We start from the raw sequence: 20,663 nt of genomic DNA on the forward strand, positions 1-20,663 counted from the left end.
GATGCAGTGATGCAATACAGATGTCTAATCCTGTTAACTATCTTCCACAAAGTCCCATATCATTCCTTCAGAGTACATGCTGAACTCTGGTTTTGGACTTAAAAAGCACCTGAAGTTCTGCTTTTACCCCTACCCAGATGTATTTTTTTCTTGCCTATGGTGAGCATCTCACTGTCCGCCTTCCACCTGAGGCTGTCTGGGATTCACAGCCTAGGTATGTCAGCACCTCAGATCCCCAGAGGGTCTGGGACAAATACTCAGGGATACTACATGATTGATAAAGTCACTCAGTTTTGCTGTGAGATGTTAAGTAGCTGCTGCACTCCAGGCCCCTGAGGGTCTACTTGCAGACAGGTAAGCCTTCTGAGGGTCCCAAAGTCTATGCTGAAGTTTGTGCTATACAAGATGGTTGCTGAGAGAGCCAAGCAGAAAGATAGTCTTGGAAACTTACAAAAGATGCACCCATAATTTCTGTTGTCTAATCTACAAGAGAAGCTGTGTCCTCTCTACTTATTCCTAACTCCTGTGTTTTACTTTGATCTGAAAGCTGATTCAGAGGATACCTGTGGGCAACCTTGAAAGTGCAGGTAAATCCCTTGTGGGTGGAAAGCTGCTGAACCAGTCGATTCCTGTGTCTTTAACCATAGGTACTGACTGCAAAACTGAGTTGGTGCAAGAACACAGGAAGTATTTTCTGCCTCATCCACACACTGTGAAGGTGTTAAACATATTTTTCTGGAATGCCCAAGGCCCAGCTCCCCTGCTGTTGTTAAACTGAACCACTGCTGAGCAGCCTTGGCCACTGTCACTTTGGGGATTATCTCCTGTCACAACCAAAGCCCATTGGGGCCTTCAGGTGGTGTTTCCAGTCACCTAAGCAACACAAATGGTAGCTAAAGGGTTTTCCTTCATGGCTAATTTTTAACACTGAAAGGAATTTTTATAAAATCCTTGATGGTTATGATAGAGACACTTTGAAGATCTCGGGCCCCTTTTCTTAACAGCCATAATCATTTTACACCAGTGAGAAAGCACTCTCAGAGGTTTGGAAATTGGTTTCTCCAGCTGAAATAACTCACTCCATGATCAGCCCACGGATCAGTGGCAGAAATCCCTGACTGTCTCTCAGTGAGCCTCGTCCCTGCAGCACCACTAGTCCAAAGGGACTATTAAATCCTTGTAAGGAAGCAGAAGGCCTGGAAACTACAAACACCCTACCCCAGAAACACATTCATGGATCCCATACTTCATCTGAAGGACATTTCCATACCCAACTTCTAAAAATCCTGCTGAAGGCCTGCAATAAGGGAAACCCAGACAGTTCAGCAAATGAAATTTTCTCAGTAAAATCCATGTAACTTAATGTAGTTATAACCTTGTCATGAATGACAGTTACAGAGAAATGGAAAGACAGGGAAATTTCCTCCAACTTTTAGCCAGTGAGTAGTACCAACCACCCCTTAAATAAGCTCATCTGTGTTTTATTTGATTTGTTTTCTAAAACTGCTCAAGCTCTGGGCTTTTTCTGTCTTTTCCCTTGGCCTACTGTTCTCTCCAATAGTCAAACCCAGACAATTTTTGCTCTGTGCTAGGAGTATCATGAAAAGCAGCTAAAGTTAATAATCTTATTCAGGTGTGTGTTTAAAGTGTTGAGTTTCAAAATGCAAAAGGGAAATCTACTGATCTCAGAAAGATGGAGGAACTTCTGGTGTCCACCAAAGCAAAGTGATGGCAAGTACAGTTACAAGGAAGATACTGAGAATATTCTAGGTTAATATGTGCCAGCCTTTTTCCCTTCTTCCACTACTCCCTTTTTTGTTACAAACTCCTAGTGCTAGAGATGCTTCTCAGGTCCCTGGTGCAGCAAACTTGGGACAGAATTAGTTTTAACACAATGGTTCATAGGATCATCCCTTCCTGTCATGCTTAAAGATCTATAATACCCAAAAAACTTGTTTCATTTAAGTAATTTATGAACTACTTTATGGATAGATTTTTGTCTTGCTTGTCCCAAAATCCCAGATACCTTTCTTCTAAAAAAAGGGAGGGGAAAGAGCAAACATTGCAAACCTATGATCCTCTAATAGCAAATTTTTTAAATACCTCAGGGAATATGAATCACACAAATGCAGAATTGTAAAAATCCAGAGCTTTTCCATACCCCTCTTTTCAGGTGGGGTTGTTTCACCTCAATATTTTAGCCAAATACCTCTTAAAGTAACAAAATTCTTGCCCAGATGTCCCAGGAAATTACATACTGACTACCTGTTAAAATGACGTCATTTGTCATTAGCACATCTCACCAACTAGAAGGTGGTTGGAGGAAATATTTAACAATCTCCAAAGCCACACAAAATTCTCGCAGATTTCTGAATTTTTCCACTTTTCCTTAAGTTCTCTGGGCACCTAAACTGGATTTTGGGGCAAACTGATCCTAGGCCTTACAAAGCAAAACACAGACACTCTACCATGACAAGAAGAAAGTCCATCAGCAGCAAAAAAGGCAGCCAGAACTTAAGCTCCAGAACTGCTGAAGCTGCAGGCAAATGTTTGCCAACACTTGTCAGGCTCCATCACTTCCCTGTTTGAAGAACAGATTATTTCTTAAGGCCAGGGAACAGCACAAAATTTACCCGCAACATCCTTTGTGACAACCTGAGCTGAATAGCAAGGCCAGAACCCCCAAAGGTCCTTTAGACAGTGACCACTCATGCAGGCTGAGCTGTGGCTTTTCTCCAGAGGAAGCATTCACAAAGCTTGTTCTCTCAGAATGTTAGAAAATCTCTTTACACAGAAGAGGTGCTTCTCAGTGACGGGCAAGACCACTACTGGCCAAAGCAAAATCCTGGGCTAAGATGGCATCTGTATCTGTTTCATGCATTTTTCCCTACAAACTTGAAGTTCCTTCTAAGCCTCTCTTCTTTTGTGCATCAGTAGGCAATCTGGCCTATGCAGCAGTCCACTGAGGCAAAATGCCAGAAAGGCATTTGAAATCAAGGGCAAAAAAAAAGGAGGAATGGACAACTGACAGATAAGACGTAGAGATTACTTCTTGATTTAATGTGATACTGAATGCAGTCAAAGATCCAGACCTAATCATTTGTCATTCACTCCAGGTTAATGTTACCTGTGCTTTAATAAGCATGGAGGGAATGCTCAGCAGGAACATCTTCAGGGAAATATTTTTGCTCGTGGAGCAGCTGCAAACTGTGTGATTCTTGATTTTTTTTTTCTTAAGTGTCAGTCAGTTCATCACATACTTCAGTCTACAGAAGAAAGATGCCAGAAGATACTTCCATAGACTAAATCATAGCCCGTCAGTTCCTGCTCCAGCTCCTGCTGTACTACTGCATTAAAGCTACACTACAGTTAGAGAAACTAGGGGAAAAGTCTCCTGTTACATTAGCAGAACAGAGCCAATATAATTTAAGTTTGATGGCTTCTCAGTTCCCAAAAGCATCAGTAAAAGCAGCATTCCTTACAGGGCTACATACTACAGGGAACTAAGTATATACAGTCCAAAGCAGAATCACCCAGGCTTCTGCACAAGAATTATTTCCACCCTAGAATCCTTCAGAATAGTGACTAAGCTAAGAGCCATCTTTCCTCTCACTTCTCAACCGACTGCACTTATGTTTTAGCTTTTAGAAGCTCAGAACAAAATTTAGCTTTCTAAGTGAGGAAAGGGTATGTTTAGTTATTCTAGTAGGGGGCACCACCTGAAATCCAGGATGCACTTGTACCGATCTCTAGGCAGGACAAACCTGATGTGAGAGGCTGCAGTAGCTCTAACTCATGCTCCAGGACCCCTACCCCACTTCCTGCATACACACATGATTTAAAAGGTCAATCAGCACTGAACTACTGTTTTGAGTTTCCTTTGAAACATCTAGTACTGGGGAAAGGTTCGGCAGAGAACTATTATCTTTTTACTTCTTCTCAAGCCAAGAGCGGTATGAGCAGTGGCTATCCAAGCTCCCAGTAGGGAAGAGGAGTTACAAGAACAACATTTAAGGATGAGAGGAGATTGTAGCCTTCTTGATCCACTGGATATTTGCTCAGATTCCTCACTTGTGAGGCGTTTATTTTCCAATGTGTCTGAGGCATAGATGCTGTAGAACAGACTGGAACACAGTAAATCTTGTCTCCTGCAAGTTGGAGGCTGTGTTTGTTTTCATTTACTGAGCAAAATAAATATCATCAGTTGGGAGATCAGGGAGATAGTTAATGACCTACAGTGAAGACAGGGACAGGAAGAGCAGCCTGTGCTGCACTGGAAAAAGATGCAAAGCGGTTCTGTTTTGCATTTTTGGCTGCACATAGATCTCCCAGGCACACATCTGTGGACAAGACTTAGGTAAATAAAAGTCTTACTATTAATAGCCCAACCTTTGAGAGCAGATCAAAGAAAAGGTGAATGGAGCTACAGCTGCTGAAACCTGACTATATAACTTGTACTCTACCCACATCTTTTTATCTTAGCAAGGACAATGACAGGAGTGAAATGGAAAAAGAGGAGTCTAAATACCTTCTGTATGCAAAATGAGTAGATTTAGGAACCCCAGAACACTTTCTTCTTGGAAACATTTTAAATTTCTGCTCATTTGTATTTTTAGAGTGGAAATGTATTGCACTTCACAAAAAAACTGCACCAGTGCAAATCACACTTTGGCTTCAATAAAAGCGAAATGTAAAGTATTTGACACAGAAAATAAGAAAGATATAGGAAAACAAGATCACATGGAACTTGTGAAGTATCTTTTGTACTAACAGATTATATTAATTGCCCTGCAGATATAAAACAAAGAAAATCTAATTTCCAGGAAAGATGATCTCTGAACTCCTGATCAGAATTTAAAAAAAAAAACAAAACAAAACAAAAAACCAACCAAACAAAAAAAACCCCAAAAAACAACCCACCAAAAAAACCAACTTTGCAAGTTCTTCCTTGGAGAACAGCCATGGAGTCTCCCACCTGGGAGACCTGAGCAGAACACAAATGCTAAGCGAGGCTAGCTAAGCAGGTATCTCATTTTTGCTTAGACCCTGTACTGCATGCCAGTGAAGAAATTCCTTTATCATAGAAAAAGTCATTCTGGAACCAGCTGCCATACAGTGGTGGGCAGCAAGGTACAGGCCTGTCCCTGGGCTGTTTACCCCAGGAGAAGAAGTGATGGGCATGGCCCAGTTTCACACCCAGTCCCAGATGGATGGAGCCTGGAGTCCAAGGCAGTGGAGAGGGTGCAGTTATTTTATCTGTGCTGCCCAGCACTGCACCAGGGATGCCATGTGGGATGATCCAAGTTGCTCAGAAGCTGGCCTAAAGATGTTTCAAAGGCATTACACTTGCCCCTGTAGAATCACCTTAGCACCTTCAGCTCAATGGTCTTGCTGGAATCTAATGTGAAATTGCAGCTGCTATTTATCTCACATCTTGCTGTTGGGGAATACCAGGTTGCAATCATGGACTTGTATCTAACATGTTAAATATAGTTTTAAAAGACAAAAGGACAGATGCATAATAAAGGTGCCAAGATGCATTAACAAGTTTTCTTGCTTTGTGCAAGCGATTGACATCCTGAGTAATATTCACAAAACAGAGAATTGCACCCCAGGATGAAAAAGCTTTAAGACTTTGTCCTGGTTTCAGCTGGGATAGAGTTAATAATCTTCTTAGCAGCTGGTTCAGTGCTGCATCTTGGATTTAGTACAAGAATAATGTTGATAACACACCGATATTTTAGTTGTTGCTAAGTAGTGCTCACTGTAAATCAAGGACTTTCCAATTTCCCATGCTCTGCCAGCACAAGAAGCTGGGAGGGAACCAGGCTAGGACAGCTGACCTGAACTGGCCAAATGAATATTCCATACCATAATTCATCACGTTTAGTATCAACTTGGGGAAGAAGGGCAGGAGGAGCCGATGACTGATTGGGGATGGGATGGGCATCAGTCAGCGAGTGATGACAGTTGTATTGTGCGTCACTTGTTTTTCTTGGGTTTTATTCTCCTCCCTCTTTTTTGTTATTTCCCATTTCACTACAGTTATTATTATTATATTTCACTTTATTTCAGTTATTAAACTGTTCTTATCTCAACCCATGTGTTGAGATAACCCTTTTTCCAGTTCTCCTCTTCATCCCGCTGAGGGGGAGTGGGGGGAGTGAGCAAGCAGCTGTGTGGTACTTATTTGCCAGCTGGAGTTAAACCACAATGTACTTAGAACTTCATCCTCCACCTGACTGATCTGCAGAAGCTAACTCTATAGTACATTTCTTACTAAGATTATTGGGCCCAAAAATCCCTGGGCAACCAAGAAGCTTCATTCATATCCAACAGGTTTTTTTATTCTGCTACTCTGTGTCACAGCAACGAGCAGCCAGAAAAAGATGTTTGTTCGACTTGTGTTATAGAGGGGTTGTTTTAATGTTCTTTTCTATGTCAGTCTTACGTTGGGGCTTCTTGGTTCTTCTTCGTGACACAATGCAGACGAGTAAAGAACCCAACAGAAATCCGGCTATTGCAGCCACAATGACAGCCCAGTAGGGGACTGAAGGTTCAGATTTCTCCAAGCTGAGGTCTGAATTTCCAAATCCACTATTTCTCCGTGTGAAAAGAAAAGGTTTCTCCTACAAAGGGAGAGCAAAGGTTTTATTGACCACAGATCACTCAACAGGCAGCATTCCAACAATATGCCACTACACCTTCCCAGAAAGGAATTGTTGATCTTTAGACAATCAGCTGTTGCTGCCTTCTCTCTATCTTAGACCAAACTCTTTCCTGCTTTATTGCCTGCTTTTTTGTTCCTAGAACAAAAAAAAAGGAGCCATCTCAGAATCAGGAGTGATGGCATCATTTCCTAATTTGCTTGTTGCAGACAACCAAATGGAAATACATAGACTCATTAGAACTGACTTAAATCAACTGGCAATGAGGATAATTTTTTGGTCTTAAATCTTAAGTAGATTTCTCTGTCTCTAACAAAATAGGAGTATATTTCAGCTATTTAAAGCCTTCACAAACACACTCTCTTAAAGAGCTTTACTAAAGAGAAGAAAGGAGAAAAGTAGAAGTAATTAATGGAGAGGACACCTTGGCCTTTACTTACTGGGTTTGGACACTTGAGTTTTGATCTGTCATAGGTAAAGTTGTTGTAAGTCTGCTTTTCACCAACTGGCTCCAACTGAAGAAGAGAAAAGCAACAGTAAATGATGAATTTTTTTCCTTCTCAGACTCTCTTAACTTAGGCAGTTACAACTTCTTATCCAATCTTTTGGTGCTTGCAGTAATGAAGAAATGTGGTAGAAGGTGCATGGGAATGTTCACAAACATTTTAACCCTCATGAACTGAAGACATTGAGAATCTGATGTACTGGCTGCAGAAAAACTCCCTTGGAAGCAAGGAATAGGAGAAGCCTTTCCTCCTTTTGCATCACTCTGAATACCACATAAATATTCTGCTAAACAAGGTGGTTTACTGTATATCTGGTTCTCCCATGTGCACATCTCAAATGGCAGTATAAACCACAATGAAAAAAACCCCACATGATAGATGTTAGACATGTTACTTAGCACATTACTTAAAGAAAGATGCCTAGGTGTCATGGCGATGTGAGTGACTTCAGAAATGACGTAGAGTTGCAGAGACAGAATGAGATGGTGCCAACCTTTGCAGTCTTCACTCAGACAAGAAATTCCCTGGGAGTTATAGCTGAGGCTGGGTTCACAAGATTGCAAGAAGTGAGTTAAATAGAGCCTTTTATATTATCTGTTGTCAGCTAAATTGCAATAGCTGACCATAGGCTCACCTCAAGTCCATTTCAAACTCAGCATAAAATATGTCCAGGCTAATAGCAGAGCAGCTGTGGTTGGCTAGGAGTGCACATACCACCAGCTACCATAGTTAAACTAACAAGTACAGGCTTGCTCAGTCATGTTAACTGAAGTGTTTACAATTGTTGTATGGACATGCCTGAAGTAATGACTTCAAGGCCCATAGGAAACTGCAGAGTTGTCATCCAGCACTTCAGGGAATATAGCACAGAGGACTGCTGTTGCTTCTGTTATTGTCCATACAGGCATTTACTGTCCTCAAGGGATTAAAGTGTCAGCTGTATGCTGAAAAGAAACAATACTGCAACAAGCCCAACACAACATGGAAAAAACCGATTTCTATCCATAGGATTCCCATATGGAAATACTGGGAATACCTCCTCTCTCTAGTTCAGTTAAAAAAAAAAAGGGGAAAAAAAGAAAGAAGGTAGTACAGACTGAAAAATAAAAAGAGATGAACCACATTAAAATATGACTAGGGAAGGGAAGAAAGCTAACTGGTGAAGAGAAGATGAGAAGCAAAACAGAATGCCAGATTTTGCTGGTGGTTATGAGTTCCTGCTGGACTTTTACATCACTTGTCTAGTGATGTAAGGGAGTCCTAATCCCTTGGCCAGCCCACCAGCTAAGGTAGTGAAGACTGAAACTGCTAGTTTTGTTTCATCTTAAAGAGAACAGCTCAGATTCTGATGTGGTTGTTGGTAAGATGTGTGGCTCATGTCTTGTAGCATTCTGCCTGCCGTGAGACTGGTTATTTGTAGGTAATTGTAACACTTCCCTTGCCAGGGCACTTGGTAAGGATTCTGGCACAGAGCCCAGATGAAAGATGATAAAGTGCAAAATTCTGCAACCATCCATGCTTACTTCATCTCTATGCAATCTGTTCTTCAGGAGCATTAGCTTCTGAGCTTTGAAGATGACAGTAACCCCAAGTCCACGAGCGGACAGGACAACTTCTCGAAGAAACACACAGCTCCTCTAGAGCACGTGCCAAGCATGGAGGCAGAACACGAGCTAAACACGCAGAGTCCATGTGCCCTTCACCTGGGCCAGAGAACTGAAGAGGTGGATTTGGGACCAGTGGAAGCCCCTTAGGACTAGAGAGTCCTCTGACTTCAGAGAGCAGGAGAACGCTTGGCTTTGCACAAAGCAAAAGGGGCAAAGAACATCATGGTGAGGGATAGACTCCTTAAGCCATCCCGATCCCTGTATACCCACACAGTGGCCAGGCACAGTTTGGCCCTTTATGTGTACTAACAAGAATCCATGTCATTTGGCCACAAGGCTACAGCCTGCCGAGCTTTTCAGGGAACAGGGAAACAATACAGCCTTACTGTAAGCTTGCACAGCCTTTCCGTACATGGACTGCAAGTGAAAAGCAGGGATGTGTTACAAGAACCAGATTTAAATAGTAAACAGTAATATCTTCAGTTGGCATACACCAACAGATCCCTGCGGGAGGGAATAGTTATGCTTCACATCAGTAGGACACTGATCCCTCCTGCAGTAGAAAGCCTTCTGTCAATATCCTTACATGCGTAGGAATTGAGTGACAGTCTGGACAGAATAAAACTCCGATGGCATAGAGAAAAAAAGACTGATGGTGATTCAGCAATGAGTAATGGCCAATAGGAATACCACATGGCAACAGAAACCCAATTTAAGGCTACCATATGTCCAGATATCATCTTTTTTCTTCTTGAAACCTTCAGCCATACTCAATTTTTTCTATGTTTTTTCAATTTTTTTCTACGTTTGCCTGGGGTTTCTGGGCCACCTTTAGCCCTGTTTAAGCTATGAAACACAGTGAAGCCTACCACCCTGCTGTCATCTGGAGTCCCATACAGGGAAGGCTGATGGAAAACAGGCAGATTTGCTGCATGTGCACAAATCGATTATTCCAAGTGCATGTGTGCATTGTATGTCCACTGCTTTCTATAACCCTGAGCCTACAGCTCCTTATGCCATACTGGGCAACTGCAAGATTTCTGCCCTGTGTTTCCCAGCCCTTATGCTCCAGCTTATTCTGGGGTATCCTGTAAGTTTCTTATCTTGCTAAAACTTTTACTTCAATGGAAAAAATTTCCCCTCCATTTATGGTTGTTTCTTGTACAAACCAGGATACAGGATTTCTGCTTGCATGATGTATTTGGGTACTGGTGTTTATGAGACAAGAGAAGTAAATGTTGCTGTGGCATGAAAACACCATAGTCTTCCTTCCAGCATGGGGAAACATGTTCCTGAAAGCAATTGTGATCTTGGAGTTATCAAGTCTAGCATGTGCCTCTTACACACTCTTCCAATGCTGTTAAAAAGCTATCATTTTCCCCAAAATGACGGAAGGAATGTGACTACAAGAAGAGGCATCACAGTTTTGATGAGCCCCCCGTTAGTTTCAGCGACTCTACTAGAGTTATCTCAGATACTGGAGTGGGTGGTACAACATGTCCACACTATTAATGGCAGCAAATATTCAGTCACATATATGTTTTCCTGTTAAATGTTACAGAATTCACTGAAGAAGGGCAAGCTCATTGAACAGACATTTTCAGAAAACCTACAGGACCGAATGTTTAACTAGGCTGATTTTTTGCTTTAATGCAAGTTATTTACCAAATCACAAAGGAATTTTTTCTTACCTTAAGACTCTCAGGATTTCTCATTTTGAATGAGCAAAGACCTACACTGTTTCATGCAACACGATCACTTTGGATTGTGTTCCTAAGCAATGCAGACTGAAAAGAGTCTTAAAATTGAGCAGCCCCCCCCTTGTTAGGATATAAATTTTATGTCTTCCTTGCTCTTTTGTTTCAGACACCTTTATCATGATCTTTGTAGGGACTGCTACCACAATCACATAGGGAACTGGGTTGTAGCCTCTTACCATATTATTCCAGAGAGCCATGGCCATCTCAGCATAGCCTCTTACGCTGAAATGAAAGCAGTCTGCAGCAAAGAAACTCAGATCTGGCCTGCTGGTCTGCAATAAAAGCAAAAATGTATTTCTCAGCACATTTCAATCTTTGAGATCTGCCATATTATATCTCATATTGTACTGTACTTGGTATACCCGCTTCACAATTTTGGTTATCTTCCTAAAGGCAATATGTTCATATTTTGACACTGCAAATCAACTTAGGTAGTCCTAACTGAGGGATGATTACTGCACCTTGAGACCTCCTGTGTAACACAGCTTGCTCAATTTCACACAGCAATTTTCATAGCAAAACTAAACTTCTCTTTAAACAACAGTCACAGCTGTTACACTGCCATTGACCCACACTCCACTTTGTACAGAACTGATAGAAAACTACTTATTATGGCTTTTTAAACTTCCATAACTCAGACTTACAACCTTTCAGGTGTTGAAATTTCTGCTGAATTTCAGGCAACAATAAAAATGGTGGGCTTATCCAGCTGTGGCAAATGTATGTCTCAGGAGAAATTTGCCTCACCTCATCAATACCTTTATGGTGACCATTGTTCAAACTTGAAGGCTGACAGAAAAAAACGGGGATGGTATGACAAAAAGATCAGTATTATGCAAAACTGGGTGGTTTTGACCAGGATTCATGCTGAATATTTGTATCCTTAACTACTCAGCATACATAATACTAAGGCTGGAGAAAAGAAGGAGAATCAGTGTTTGGTTTCAAAGGCTGTTTCCTGTTTCCAGGTTGGAATGAGTCAGGCATTCAAGTGCTGGTCTCCATTTGGAGAAATCCTGAACATATTCCATAACCTAGATGAGAAGAAAATTGAGTGCCAATCAACCCCCTCAACAGGGGAAGCAACATGCAGTTTAGAGGGAGACAGAGTGCCTAGGTTTAATGAGTACACAACTATGAATGTTTCCTAAAGCTATTTTGATTCACAGGTAGCACAGTCTTTCCTTGGCTTCTCCTCTGTCACCTCTTATCACAGGTTCCACCCTGTGCTGCTAGACTGTGCAAAGAGAAGAAAACATAGTCCTTGTGGCATGGATCTTACTGACTTAAAAGAAATCAAGACACTGGCCCTTACATAATGGGAAAGAGAAACAGGACTCACGCTATCCAGGGGCAACAAGGTGTTTCGGAAAAACGGCTGTGTGACAACAGCAAAGTCCTCACGGTTTTCATACCGACCACTGTTGATCAGCTGCAAGGCCTCAGCCTGTACGGAGTGTAATTATTGGAAACAGAAAAGTTACTTGCAAGGCTCATCTTGGATTTGTCAGCCATCAAAAACATGCATATTACACTTCTTTCAGTGTAGGAAGCCGTGAATTATTAGTATAAATCCAGTTAAATGTTATAAAGCAGTCGAGAAAATGGCTAAGAAAACAATTTGGTTCATTAAGAGATTTTCATGAGGAAAAGAAGCTGAGTTAATTCAAATAAATATAAAAATAAAAAAATTAATAAAGCTGCTTAATTAAAAGAAAAAAAGGAAAAAAGTTTTTCAATCCTTACTCATAGAAACCAATGCTACACAACTGCAATGAGATTAAAATTTACAAAGAATTATAAAAAAGGAATAAGACCAAAATTTTTAGATGTGACAAATGAGTTCAGAATGCCAACCTGAGGCTGAAGTGCATTTGATTTTCCAGAAAGGTGTGCTCGAATTAAAATAAAACTTAAACACTGAAGAATTACCTGCCACTTTCAAAAACTATGGTCACAGACATTGAGATGGACAAAAAACCCCATCTCATTATTACTTGCCATCTTATGGGTATAAACTGTAGTGCTCCTGATCATATCTCAAAACATTCCTGATCCCACTTCCATAGTTAAGGAAAATGACCCCTCTAGTAGGCTTATACTAGCACTATCCATTTTTTTGAATTTTTTGAGCTTTGTCAGATTCGCTGGACAACATCCGCTGCCAGAGCCAGAATGGAGGACTGGATAACTCAATGTGATCTGATACAGTGATTCCTGTATTCATAGAACATCAATGGAAAAAGCTTCCACTCCAATAGCTATTTATAGCCTCTTAATTTTGAGTCAATCTTATGCCTAAGGCCGTGAACAGTTACTCTCAGATAGCAAGCTGACCCATGGTTGGTTTAGTTATTTTTTTCTGCTAAAGGTAACCACAAAGCAACTGAAGCAGGGTAATTTGTCACTCTTGCAATGACATGTTAATTCATGTGAGCTATTCTTTGGGTTCATAACAGGCAAACACATATCAGCAAAGCAGCCATCATCACTAACTCCTTCTCAGCTGTTGAAACAGCAGCTGGAAACATAAATGGTCTTGATCTGCATCCAGCTCAGAACCGAGGACAAATCATTAGGAAACGTGGAAAGACTTGGACTGCTACTATCTGGTTATCTGGGTAGAGTTTTGATTAGGCTGTATCCAAGCTATTTCCAGGTTACCTCTCTCTATCCTGCTGAGGATATGCATGAGAGGAAGGGTAGTGAGAGAAGCAATATAAAGAGACACAAGTGAAGATGACCAGTTACAGAATCAAAGTATTACCTGAAAATCTCTGTTAACTCTTTTAATTTCTTGTAGTTCAGGAGAATTTTCCTCAGGGTTTAAGAAACATGGACAAATTTCCCTTCAATGAAAGAAATACTAGAATTAAAAGCCAGTCTTGAATAGCTTATTTGCAGTTCTTCAGCAGTGTGTGCTTCACATCAAGAAGCTCAGGATGGGTGCTCAAAGCTCACATGTAGAGGGAGAACAACCTCATTGGCTTAGAAATGGACAGATATTTCAGAAAAAAATCCCTACTGACTGTTCAAAATGAACACCTGTCACAGCTGGTAAAAGCTGTGAGATCCACAATTCTTGAGTCAAACACAAAAGTGTGTAGTATGCCACATATTAGCAGGAAATCACATGTGTTAGGATGTTAAAAAAACCACACCCTACAAATAAGCTTACAGCAGATCTTCAGATGTTGAAGTTTAAAGCTGAAAAAGACAAATTGTTCATGTAGTCTGAGTCCTTGAATCACTGTGTTTTGCTTTGTTACTCCTATATTAAGAGGTAATAACTTGTGCTTCACTGAAACGCATCCTCTAAGAATGTGCTTGGAATGAATATGAAGACATCAAGCAAGACAGTCAATTTGTTATTTTCCCTTCTAGTGTGTTCCAGTAGTTAATCACTTGTATTATTAAAAATCTGTGCCTAACTTCATCTGAATTCATTCGGCATCAGCTTCCAACTACTGGCCTTTGTTATACCTTTCACTGCTAGATTAAAGAGCCTTTTCATGTCCGTTCTGGCTCCTGTAAAGGCACTGCTGCTTTCCAAAATGAGACCCTCAACCTTCTTTGAGGTAGGATTTTGGTGTCCTCCATTAGGTGTGAAAAGCTGTTCCCTGTTGTGCACTCTGCTGTATGCAGCCCAGCCTGCGCCATAGGTAACGCAGCACTGGGTACAAGGAGAGGCATCAGGGATGTCAGCCTATGCTGCTGACCAGAGAATGGCTGGGCAAAAAAGGCTTTGAAATTCAGTGGTACAACAGTTATATGTTGGCTTGTGCTGTGACATGCTGCCTTAGAGCTGAGAAGTGATAACTCCACTATCTACAGGTGCATGCCTTTTAGGTGAAGTATTGGAAGAAGTCATAGGAAGTTGATGGGAACTAGTGCATCAGGTAAAGGCTGCGATGCAAGTAGCTTGGAAAGTTCAGTGTGGATACCTACTGTAGAAATTGAGATTGAGCCAAAAAATTATCACTTTAAAGGCAAAGACCTGTTTTGCTCACTTACTTTGCTGTCAAAGCACACCCTGAAGAGCTTGCTGTGATCTGACGCAGTCCAGAAAACTCTAGCATCTCCACCATGTTGATAAAGACTCTTGGAAGCTGCAAGGATTATAATAACCAGACATACCAAATAACAGAACATGATACCACTACAAAGGGAGCAAGAAGTGCCATCCGTAGGTCAGGGAGTCAGTGCAAACTGCACTGACTGCAGCCAATGGCATGTGAAAGGATGATGTATAAAGAGAAGGGGAGGGGCACACACAGTGGATGTCAGCCAAAAAAAAATTCCAGCAGCTAGTACAAACTAGCTGAAATGCTGCTTCACTCCCTGGGACATTTCCATTTGCTCAAAGGCAGATGAAACTGTGTAAGGGTTGGTTTAGTCACCAAAACTGGCAGTAGGATCATATATGTTTTGTTCACAGAACAAGTACTGCGAAACACACTTTTCCTGAAACTGCAGCCTGCTTTCTCAGGGCATTAGCTAATACAGTTGTTGAAATGCAGCACTGAGGAGCAGTATGACTCCAGCTATTTGAAAGATGACCTTGTATGAAACATAATCACTGACAGTCTACCAGAGGTGGAAAAAACGTCAGTGTGCTTGCCAGGAACATAGCTTGCTAGGATATCTTAAAAGCTTACCTCCTCATAGAAAATATCCAGAGTGTCCTGAAGGTGCTTTACATACTTTTGCACTGAATTGGTTTCCTATGTTAAAAAGAAAGAACAAAAAATTGGATCAGTCTTTTTTTCAGGAACCAAGAAGGTGGTCCATGAGAAGGATATAGCAACTCAATGTTCCTTTTTTCTTTTTTGGTAAATGTATTTTCAGATCAAGAAACTTATTGCCACATGTACAGAGGTTATATAGTGCTTGTGTTTCTATGTCACTAATATATTGCCCAAATCCCTGCAGAAAATCCTAAATTACCTTGGCAGAATCTTTCCCTGATGAATGACTATATAGATCACATCTTTGGATTTTGTGTTGTCTTTTATGTGACCCAGAACAGATTTGATTGCCTTATGAATAGAATGATACCTTTTTTCCCAAACTGCCAATCTGGGGAAATTGAGATGAAGGCAGTCAGGCCCCACAAAACCCATAAGCAAAACAACTTTGTAACTATAGTTATAGAGGTGAAGTTGAGGGGACAAAGGCTTCAGGCAGCAGCCTGTAAAGGAAAAAGAGCAAAACAGAGAACAGTGCCTGGTCATTTCAATAAGCTGGGGTCCAGACCTCCAGTCTGTGTCACATAGACTGTTTCAGAGGGAATGACCACAGAAAGCTAGAGAAAAGACATCTTTTTCTCTATAAACTGATATTATTTCTTTTGGTGTCACTCTGAAGCATTCTTAGTAATTATTGTGTGGAGATGCTTTCCAGAAAACTTCATTTGTGTCCCACAAAAACATTCCTAAGACATCACATTGATTGCTTTGTCCAGTTAAGCAGGGAGTTTATTCTTGGTATTTTGTTCAATATAGGGCAGGTTCCTATTTTTAAATAATGCGTTTCTCCAGAGCTGCAGTGCCCCAGTATTGAAAGCTGTGCACTTGTTTCTGATACAATACAAATGAAAGGAGCTGGACTTTAAGTGCTTTTTAAACAAACAGGAACTTTGGCTCCCTGAGAGAGAGAAAGGTTATATTTCCAGGGCTGGTCATCTGCCAAATACCTGGATAAGCATGCCTAATTCAGAGATACAAACCTTGTCCAAGCAGTACTGGCACAGGTCGCTGCCTCCAACAAGGACAGTGATCAGCTTCCAGTCTTCCTTGAAGTTAATTTTCTAGTGGCACATAAAACAAACGGATTGTAGCATCCATTGCTTAGGCATAGAGAGGTAACATTCACAGATGGGGCTAAATGGGGCACAGACAGCAGGGTAAAACAAAGGAGGTATGCTGAGTCAAGTGGGCAAAAGAAAAGCATCTCTCCAGGGGAAAAGAGTGAACTGTTTGCTAGTCTAGTGCAATTCACCTTGGCTTTTCTGAGAAAATTCCCTTCAGCAGACAAGATCTGTCAGTGTAACCAAGCATGGAAATGTGTCTGTGACAGCAAGCGTCCCTAAATGAAAGTTACCTTCAGGACAGGGATGGACAGGAGAGACTTGCCAGCCATGGCTGAACACTGCAGGCAGCGTGGGGATAAAGCAGTGTGGGAGTGGAGGCTGGAGTGACTCATGAAGCTGTAGAACTGGAGCTGCTGGGGATCCCTGCCAGCTGGGCAAGTACTACCTCATGGCCAGAAGGGGCGAGGGGTGCCCCGGGGAATAGACAACTGTATTAAAATAGAAGAGTCCGGGAGGCTGGTGACTTCACTGAGCTCATATAAGGGCAGCTGCAGCATCCACGTCACCACAAGCTAACAATAGGCACTGCTGAGAGCTGGATCTCATCAAAACATTTTGTAACGTTCAGTACAAAGAAAGGAATCAAAGGCAACTATTTTTAGTGTGGCGCATTTACATAACAAACATCTGCGAAAGGATCCCACAAATAGAGGGAGGGCCTGGGAATCACCCACAGGTCTGAATTCTCCTCTTTAAACAAGCACTTTGCTTGGAAAGCCTTTAGTGAAGAGGCAGTGGGGCAGGGACACACCCCCTCCCCCTTTTTTTAATGCATAAAAAGCTGTGAATAAAACAAAGCTCTAGATCCTCTTCTATTCTGTTGAAGATCTACGCCAGCTCCCTTCACTCTGCCAAACAATTGGTAATGCAGAGTAACTGACAGTGGGGTGAGCATGCAGCATCCATCAAGAATGCTGGCATGGAGAAACACATGCTTTGACAAACCCTGCTTATTCAGTACCTTCCTTTCCCATTCAGTCTGAGCCAAGGAGCACCAGGCACTCCTATTCTCTTAGAAGGAATGCTCTCCCTGAACCAAGAGCTCACACCCAGGCAGTCATCCACGCAAATTCAGCCAACACTTGGCGCAGGGCAACCTTGGGTTTTTCACAGATTTCTTCCCCCCACCCCACACTGCAGCAGCAGCCACCAAATTAAAGCAAGTCACTCTTTTGGTTCCCTTTGTAGCCCTCAATGGAGTTGGCACAGCAGAGTGGTCGACAATACTAGATCCCCTACTAATTCCCTAAAAGATTGAGATTGTAATGTGATAGGGATTCATCCAACTCTGAGGTTTCTGGTCACTGATTAATTATTTACCTACTCAAAACCAGAGTTTCAGATGGCTTATTCTCCCGCAAAGACTGCAGTAGTCCCTCTTCCCAGTATTGTGAATAGTGTGATTCATATTGGTCTGCAGGTACCTGCTCCACCAATTTTACATTCAGACTTTATGACCTCCACTTTGAATGTTGCTGCTCAACTAAGCAGTCCTGTGATCTCACCAGAACCTTCAGACTTCTCTTCCTCACTCCCATCCTTACATCTTCTGGTTGCACTGCACCCTACATTAGTCTCTGCCTTGTGTGTTTGCATCTTATCTGCATGGATTTGTATAGGTAAATTATAATCTACTAAAGGCTAATTCATCTGGCACATTCACCTTGGAAAGCACAGCAGAGACAAGGACACTGACTTTTCTTTCATCAATAAAGCATTCTTCATGACTCGAGCATCCCATCAATTAAAATCATTTCCCAGAGACCACGGAACCACTGAAGGTTTGCCCAAATTCCACTTACCGAGCTGCTTCTCATTAGCTCCACTAATTCACGTGCTTGGGCTGGCATATTGCTAGAGGGAGAGGACAGAAGATTTTATATGTGTGCTCCAAAACCACATCATCTTCTTGATCTCCCACTCCTCATTTCAGGGAATTTTAGGATCAGCAGAAGTCAGTATAAGGAAAGTGATGCCTCAAAAGGATGAGCAAACATTGAAGGACCAAGTTGCACAAGTGAATAATCTGATCTGAAAGGACTTCAGCTGGGATGGCTGCCAAATGGCAGGCAACTGGTATGAGTTCTTCCCATCTCAGAGTTGGCTTAAGTGCATTTTGTTTGGAAAAAAGCACTAACACTCAGATGCACAGAGACATTTAGTTTAGTCCCTTCAAAACCTAGTGGGGCAGTTTGGTGCTTGCACAGAAGCTGGGCACGTAACCAGCCTTTCTGATCCGGCCTTAAATTCCTATGTCTTGTTTTATGGCTGAAAGATATTGCTTTTATTGTGGGACTGCCAGGCTAGAGAGTCCCAGTCCAGCTCTGGGCAGGATGCAATGTCCACAGGCCAAAGCACAAACCATGCTGAGACACCAGCTGGAAACGAGCTCCTGATGTACCAGAAGAAGACTATGCTTGAGCTAATAAGCCCTGCCTCTCTCCAGCACTCACACAAATGCAGTTACATTATTTGGATTCCCAGAACCATATTGATCATGCTGAGTCAGCTTTGCTTGGGGCACCCGTGAAATATTTAGTAGCTACACAGGCTTTGCTAGCTATCCTAAAATTCTCTTGCAGCTAATCTAAGGGCTGTTAAAGGCGTCACAAAAAGTCCTGGAAACAAATTGCATGAGTATCCATGGAGCAGGCACAGTGTATACAAACCCTTGCACAGTCATACAAACTCTTACACATTTTGGTTCTTAACAGACTAGCAGATTTTTAATTTGGGAAGACAAAGGAATTAATTCCTAGATGCTCATTCTGTTATTTTCCTTTGCACTGCAAACAGAGATAGTTTTTAATGCCATTAGTGTAGCAGTGGCCTTCTATTTGTTAGTTTGAGCCACGTTTCCCAGAAATCAAGGAATAAATGAGAGATGTACATGAATTTTTTCTCATTACAGATATTTCCTGGGGCAGTGAATCAGGGACTTGCAAACTGAAGACTGGGCAGAAAAAGGTACTGGTAGAATTAGAAGTATAACTAAGGCATTGGCTCAGAAATTATGGGCAGAAATCAAATAAAGAAAGAAAGTTTGTCTCCGATTTAGAAAAATAGGCGCATAAATCCCCCAAACACTGAATTGCATTTAAAAAAAAAATCAAACCCACAATCAAAAATATGAGATCACAGAAATATGCTCGGTACAAGTAGATCACCAGTATTAACTCAACCTTGACATGTGTCTCAAAGGTAACCTGCTACTACATCAGTTCTCACTCCTTTGCCCTTTCTCCTTTGTGACTGTGCTTACCGCGCTGTGGCATTTCTCTCTGCAACGTTGAATCCAGCTGTTTCCTTAGAAATGCCAGTGGAGAAGCCAAAGAGGTTTGGATTGAATTTCTTCAGGATATCTTAAAAAGAAAAAACACAGTGTTTAACCATTCACAGCACAAACAGCAGCATTGCCTCCTGCAGAAGGACAAGCCAGTTGAGTAGTGAGAATATGGACCTGAGTTTTCTCCTTATTCACTGTGACTTTATAGAAGCTACAGGCACACCTGCTTTGGAGACTCTAGTTACTGCCTTAATTTCATCACTGAAACTATTTCTCTCCATGGACTTGAGGAATTGGGGTCTGGTGGCCCAGGGGATGCAGAGGTCCCAGGCAACTCACCAGTCTTGAATTCAAGTGTATTTGTAATAAAGAGTATTCGTGGTTACTTTCTTTCATATACCAGAAGCAAACACTCTGAAAATGGTCATCTACGTCTCGCTTCTCCCAGATAATAATATTTATGGTAGAGAATGAATTTTATTCACTTTTCTAGATTTCACTGAAACCCTCAGTGGGGAAGCATGATGCCTGAGCACTGTTTTTGTTACTGTGCCTGTAGTGATGTCTGAAACCTCTTTATAGAGTCTCATTTATAATGCATAAATGAATTGCGCCTTCTGTTTTTCTTTGAACACAGTGCATGGTACAAGACAAAGCATATCAGATTTTATTACCAACAGTGTCAGGTATTGTCAAACTGCTTCACAGCATGGATCACATACAAATAGATCAACCATCGTAAATCAAGTCCTTTCCAATTTATTGTCACACTGACCACTTAATGGTTTCTATGGCAACTACAGGGACCAATTACATAGAACACCAGGGCAAGAAATTTATAGTATTTTTAGATTTTTTTTCACTGCTACATAGAAACTTGAAATCATCAGGAAGAAATATAGCCTTGTCACCAACCCTGCCTAGATGGACTGCTAATTGTCTCATAACCCTTCATTTGCACACA

At 41.5% G+C, this 20,663-nt stretch overlaps 1 protein-coding gene across 1 annotated transcript in view; it reads right to left on the reverse strand.

The window, feature by feature from the left end:
* Positions 1-6,258: 6,258 nt before the first annotated feature.
* PLB1 (phospholipase B1) overlaps positions 6,259-20,663 on the reverse strand; it is a 70,190-nt gene continuing 55,785 nt past the window's right edge. The window contains exons 43-52 of the mRNA XM_018085052.2: positions 19,676-19,775; positions 18,216-18,267; positions 16,270-16,350; positions 15,200-15,265; positions 14,556-14,650; positions 13,309-13,390; positions 11,884-11,988; positions 10,718-10,813; positions 7,109-7,183; positions 6,259-6,629 (exon numbers count right to left, since the gene is read on the reverse strand). Of these exons, the coding sequence (XP_017940541.2) occupies positions 6,408-6,629; positions 7,109-7,183; positions 10,718-10,813; positions 11,884-11,988; positions 13,309-13,390; positions 14,556-14,650; positions 15,200-15,265; positions 16,270-16,350; positions 18,216-18,267; positions 19,676-19,775 (974 nt within the window). The 3' untranslated portion in view covers positions 6,259-6,407. The remainder of the gene's footprint in view (positions 6,630-7,108; positions 7,184-10,717; positions 10,814-11,883; positions 11,989-13,308; positions 13,391-14,555; positions 14,651-15,199; positions 15,266-16,269; positions 16,351-18,215; positions 18,268-19,675; positions 19,776-20,663) is intronic.

The sequence above is a fragment of the Manacus vitellinus genome, unplaced genomic scaffold (genome assembly GCF_001715985.3).
Source record: "Manacus vitellinus isolate BGI_N305 unplaced genomic scaffold, ASM171598v3 scaffold_8_pilon, whole genome shotgun sequence".
Taxonomy (NCBI): Eukaryota; Metazoa; Chordata; class Aves; order Passeriformes; family Pipridae; genus Manacus; species Manacus vitellinus.